This window comes from Amblyomma maculatum, chromosome 5 (assembly GCF_055883805.1).
Source record: "Amblyomma maculatum isolate TAMU_Amacu chromosome 5, ASM5588380v1, whole genome shotgun sequence".
Taxonomy (NCBI): Eukaryota; Metazoa; Arthropoda; class Arachnida; order Ixodida; family Ixodidae; genus Amblyomma; species Amblyomma maculatum.
The window spans coordinates 160,684,313-160,690,312 of NC_139348.1; the positions used below are offsets into that span (position 1 = coordinate 160,684,313).

General features: G+C 51.9%; 1 protein-coding gene across 1 annotated transcript in view; it reads left to right on the top strand.

The window, feature by feature from the left end:
- LOC146190132 (uncharacterized) overlaps positions 1-5,067 on the top strand; it is a 68,446-nt gene extending 63,379 nt beyond the window's left edge. The window contains exons 7-8 of the mRNA XM_084605423.1: positions 868-1,204; positions 4,777-5,067. Coding sequence (XP_084461549.1) covers positions 868-1,204; positions 4,777-5,067 — 628 coding nt within the window. The remainder of the gene's footprint in view (positions 1-867; positions 1,205-4,776) is intronic.
- Positions 5,068-6,000: the final 933 nt, after the last annotated feature.

A 6,000-nucleotide genomic window follows, 5' to 3' on the forward strand; every position in this document is an offset into this window, starting at 1 on the left:
GACTGGGTTTTGCAGTTGTCTCTAGGTAATGCTTAGGGACTTGTCAGAGGGTGGTATTTGGTCCGACCTACGCACCTGCGTAATACCTGTGACACACGAGGGGTTCGTAATGTCAGTCATTGCAGTTAGAGAGAGGGTTAACCAATGCCTTGAAAGAAATTTCTAATAAGCACGTTCATTAACTAAGGTGCCACAGGTAAGAGCTTGTGTGAGCAGCCGCCATGCTTTCGGCTTATTCTGTGAAAAATCATTAGATAGGTGTCGAAACTCTGCGTGGATGGCGAAATCGGCTGCGTTAACAGTATCATACAAAATGAGATCCGACCTAAAGTCAGAGAGCTTCGTATTTTGCGCAGCTTGCTGGCTGTAATTAAAGAAAATTATTAGCCACCAGTCAAGCTCATAATGTTTATGTGAGAGGGAGCAAGAAATGTTAATGTTAGTGCTAGCTCGTATCATCCTAATGCGTTATAAATCCGTGGCAACTAAGCACAAGGGAGAATTTTGATATATGAATAGTTTGTTAGCCTGCTCGTGAAAGCACTCACCGATAATTAACGGTCAGCTGCCGCCATTCCTGCCCTGTAAGACGAGAAAAATATTTCGGTAAGTTTTGATTACATGTGCTTCTATGGGTACATGTCCTGACTCGTACCCCCCTCCCGTTTTACAGTGCTGATTTCGACTTTAAAATGAGGTTCATAATTTCCCAATCCACTCGTTGCTGTGCACCCGGGGACATCTTATGCGCGAAATCAAACAACGGCTTTGAAAGATTTTGTTTACGTGTACTCGTAAGTGTACTTTTCCCCTATAGTCATACGCGAGCGCCCCATTTGTTTGTAAATACGGTGTTGTTATCGACAGGTTCTCCCAGTACCCTGACATGGAGTCGAGCTTTGTGAAGAACCTAGCGGACGCTATTCGTGCCCGTTACCGGACGGAGGGAGACCTGATCGGCGATCTGAAGCCCGGGTGGCTGCTTCAGACAGACTACTTCACGCCGGTTCTCCTGAAGGGCCGGTTTGACTACATGCTCCTGCCGGCCATTATACGCTCACCGATGTACCATGTGACCGCCCCGACACCTGTCCGCTTGGGCACTTTCGGCGTAGAGGTTGCCAGGGCCACAGTGTCTGCCTACAGGCAGGAGCAGCCGACGTGGGACGAGTTCGAAAAGTGCTTCGTCCGTTTGCTGATCAGTGTACGTGGGCGGAAGTCACCAGACCTCTTGTGAGGTTCTGCACTAAGTATCTGGCTGCACTAAAATCTCGATTTCAGCCCATCGAAACGCAGCCTCCGGCAGTCGAGCACCCGATCTCGAACCCGACCGCCGGTGGCTGTGTTTCGATGAATGGGGGGGGGGGGGGCGTAGAGGCGTCTGTGTACTGTGAGATGTTAGTGATGTTGTGGCTGTAGGAAGAAGGAAAAGAAAATGCACGGGCCTGCTACTGGCTCTGTAGCTGAGCCACCTCCGCTGCCTCGTGCAGACAGAGGAGAAAATAGAGAAGAAAGAAAAAGAAGAGGGAAAGAAAGACGCGCGCCGCAACAGCCGCCGTCCACCACCGAAGCGGTGGCGGGTGCAATGACGGCCTACAACAGGTAAAAATTCGGTGGCAGGCTAGCCCCCGCCGCAAGCGGCGGTGACCTACCGCCGCAGCCCCGTAGGGCCAGGAACTGCCACCCTTCACCACCTCCCCACCGATGTCAGCGCATGTTAAAATCCCCAAGTGGTCGAAATTACTCCGTAGCCCTGCACTACGGCTCCTCTTTCTCTCTTTCCACTTTCACTCCCACCTTCTTTCCCTTGCAGCGCGGTTGAGGTGTCCACAGAAAACAAGTGAGACAGTTACCGCGCCTTTCGCTTCCTATAAATCAATCAATCAGCTCAGGCAGCGAAAGTGGCTCAGCTACAGAGCCAGTAGCAGGCCCGTGCATTTTCGTTTCCTTCTTCCTACCCTGCTAAAATCCCAACACTGGGATTGCAGTATAAATAAATAAATACTGCGACCGGAGTCCCTAAACACGCATCAGGCGATGCCGGCACCTGAGACACTGACGCGATATCAAAGAAACGTCGCCTTTTGTTCAGGCTTTTACGTAGCAGGCCAACCAGTGCCACAAAAAATGCATTCGGTTTATGTGTACAAAGAAATACGCCACGTCTTCATCTAGAGTAAGCGCCGCCTGGATAACAGCGCTGCCGCAGCGAAGACGGGTACTATCGAGGAAGCCTAGTACATAAAGGAATGTAGAGCCTCTATATCGTTCGCTAGGACATTTTTTAGGTAACGCCAATGCCTCAAGAGCGCCCTTCTTTACATATCCTCATATGGCTCTTCCGGTTCCTATTTCCGGCGATAGTCCATCTATTCGTATCTGTGCCTCCGTGCATCTGCTCACATCGCCTCCGCGCATATCAGCGTTCGAGCAAACCTAAACATAACGATGCTACACCGATTGTCGGCCTCTGGCAGACTAACCCTAGTTAGTCGCAGCCACACTCATCCCGGGAACACAAAATGGCAGCGTTTCCGCTAAATACCGGAAGCCGGAAAGCTATTTGAGGAAAAGCCGTGAATAGTGAAGGTCTGGTCAACAGAAGACGCCATGGAAGGGCCTCCATCAAAACATCGGCGGATGCGTTTCGATGGAGGTGAAACGGAGAGGTGTTCGTGTACTGAGCGATGTCAGTGCACGGTAAAGATCCCTAGGTGGTCTAAATTACTCCGAAGCCCTCCACTACAGCACTTCTTTCTCTCCGCTTACACTCTCACCTTTCTCCCTTCCTGTAGGGTGCTAATCAGGTGTCCACAGAACAAGTGTGAAAGTTACTGCGCCTTTCCTTACCTTTGAACCAATTATTATTAAGGACTTCATGAAAATGCAGCTATGAAAGTTTCGATAGATTGAGGCAAAGAAATCGAGCAACACATTATGCGCTATCACAGAATTTTTTCGTCTCGCTCATGGCTCAGAAAGGACTAGCAGATAATTTCGCAGTGGCGAACGGCAGCGGCAATTTCGGCTCGGGCGGCGCACATATACAGATCCGCCGCCACCGATCTGGCTCTCTGATTGCCACCGCACAGGGGTTGCATTGGAGGAGGAGCGAAGAAAGGAATTAAGTTCGAGCCGGCGCTTTGACAACCGGAGACTCGCAGGAAGAGGGGGGAGGGGGGTGGCGTGTACACCCAGCGGCAAACGATGGGGGCAGAAGCGCGCGCAGCAAGCGGACAACGCGATAAAGGGAGGAGGGAAGAGATAGCAGCGACTGACTGATGCTGCTGACGCCGATAGTGAGTCAACCCCAGCTGCGGAGTTGGTTTCAGGGAAAACGCCGCCGATGCCGACGCAAATATGATACCCTCGCTTCCGCAGCGCCAAGAACCAGGTCTAGCCGTGGGAAGGTGGTCAAGCATTCGTCGACGTGCCGGGGCCTACGTGAAATAACCGGCGCGTCGGCAACTGAAGAGCACCCTATCCGCCACACAGGAACAGGGGGGGGGGGGGGACCCTCCCCTCCTCTTTCTGCATGGCGGCGACGGTGTTTATGCAGTCACGTTATCTTGACTCTCTAGCGGCGTCAGCGGCATCCAGCGGTATCAGTCGGTCGCTGCTAGCGCTGGGGGGATGAAAGGGGGGCGGAGCTGGTTACGAGGCCGACGACGACGCCGACGCTGACGCGAAACCCAGGAACGGACGCCAAAGAGCTGCGCTCTAAAAATTAGCTGTGGCTTAGCTCTGGTTAAGCCTGAGTGATTGCGAAAGCAATACCTCCCTGGCCGCGCTTGGCTCTGCTGGTGGTTTGGCATGGCTTCGCCTTTTGTGCAACTAAAGGATTTACTCTGGACACAACATGGTTTCTACTGTTTGTTTATTCCAATGAACACGCTTTGGTGGTCCGTAAAGTAGTGACTCTTGGTCTGAACACTGGCTCGCTTACAGAACTTATAGAACGCCGCCGGGCTCGCCATTCTGCGGCATAGGCGCGTTGCTTAGGCAACCGCTCTTGCCTTTCTTCATCTGTCTCCTCGGCACGGCGCCGGCATTTGCGCGCAGCACGTCGCTCCAGCGACGCCTTGTACAACTCCTGACATGACTAAGCGGAGCGCGCCTGCGGTGCCCCGTTTATCCTCTCCTAGCGAGCGCCCTCACGCGGCGGGCAGAGGCAACACCACCTAGAAGACTGTGGTGTTGGCAGAGGAGGCCGTCACGTGGTAGCCGCCGCGCCGAGCGAAGGAACGACTACGGCCGAAGAGACGAGTTTGGGCAGCGCCTCCTATGAGGCGTTGGTTTGGGCCCCTGCTCTCCTCTGGTCGTGACGTCACGCTGTCACGCGGTAGCCGGAGCGAAGGAACGACCTCCACCGACGGCAGAAAAGTGCTAGCAGTATTGCTTTCGCAATAATAATAATTGGTTCACAGGAAGGGAAAAGCGCAGTATCTGTCACACTTGCTATGTGGATACCTGAACCGCGCCGTAAGGGAAGGGATGAAGGTGGGAGTGAAAGTGGAAGGAGAGAAAGGGAGCCGTAGTGGAGGGCTACGGAGTATTTCGACCACCTGGGGATCTTTAGCGTGCGCTAACATCGTACAGCACACGGACGCCGCTTCTTTTCGCCTCCATCGAAACGCAGCCGCCATGGTCGGGTTCGAACCCTGGAACTCCGGACAGTAGTCCAGCGTCTTACCACTGCACCACCCCGGCGGGCATCTAGTAAAGAACGTTTTTAGTGTGATTGATTGATTGATTGATTGATTGATTGATTCGCAGGCAGGGGAGAACCAGCAGCAGGTAAAGTGGGCCATACTGGCGGCCGCCCTGGACGTCGTTTCTAGGGTGATCCAGGAAGAAGGATCCCGCGGAGAAGAGCAACTCCGCGACGTGGCCCTTTCGGGGCGGCAGCTGCTCTACGTTGCGCACTGCTTCACGCTGTGCGGCGACTCAGACGAAAGGGACAACTGCAACGTTCCGCTGCGGCACACCGACCACTTCTCGCGTGCTTTCTCCTGTCCGTCCGGCAGCTACATGCACTCCGAAGACCACTGCAGGTCGTTCTTCTAAAGGAAGAGCCTGCTCAGACCGGCTCTGCTGCAATTGTCAATGACAGAGTGAGGATGCGCCTGGCTACGCTCATGGACTGTCGTCACTCTATCGGTGGGCACACCGGTTGTTGGATTCACACGCGCTGACAAACTCACTAACAGATTGCTCATATTAGTCGACTATCGAACTTAATTATCACTGAATGTATTGCTAATCTGAGCATTTGCACCACCTCACTGTTTGATTATTCGATCCACTGACTGGATGTACCTGTCGACGGACGACTTCGACATTCTGACCGGTCGGTTAATCGATTTCCTCACTAATCGGCTGGCTAGTCAATCGGTTGACTTAACCGCTTATTTTTACTTTATTCTCCTTATGCACGTAATTGGGTAAACTTGCGTTTGCCCTGCTTTACAGGTATTTTACTTGCACTGTAAAACAATGCCGTTTGCACACACATATGGCCTTTATATTAAATTCTTGAATAGGTTCATCAACGGGGTTGGGTTTTGTTGCTGCGTGCATAAATGTTCCCGCGTACTACGCCTAAAGGACGACACACATATAGCTACCAGGATAACATATTTCTAACAAGTACAAGACCGCACTGTTCTTTGCATAGGCTTCGTTTACACTGCAACTGCTACTCTGTTAGTAATGGAATGCATTTCTTAGCTTATGCGTGGCATCATCAGAGCGTGCAATCAGTACCTGTCGCAAGAAATCGAACCACCATCGTTCCGTGTCCCGGCCGAGCGCGCTAATCCGCGGCGACTAAACAGACTTCTGAGAACGTCTTTTCCTTTTGTATCGCACTAAGACGCTGGTGGGCAACAAGGGGAATAAACAAATAAAAAGTGTTAAAGAGAAACAGTAATAAAAAGAAATCAAATTTAAAAACAATCAAAATTAAAATAAGATCGATAAAAATTTATATCCAGTGGA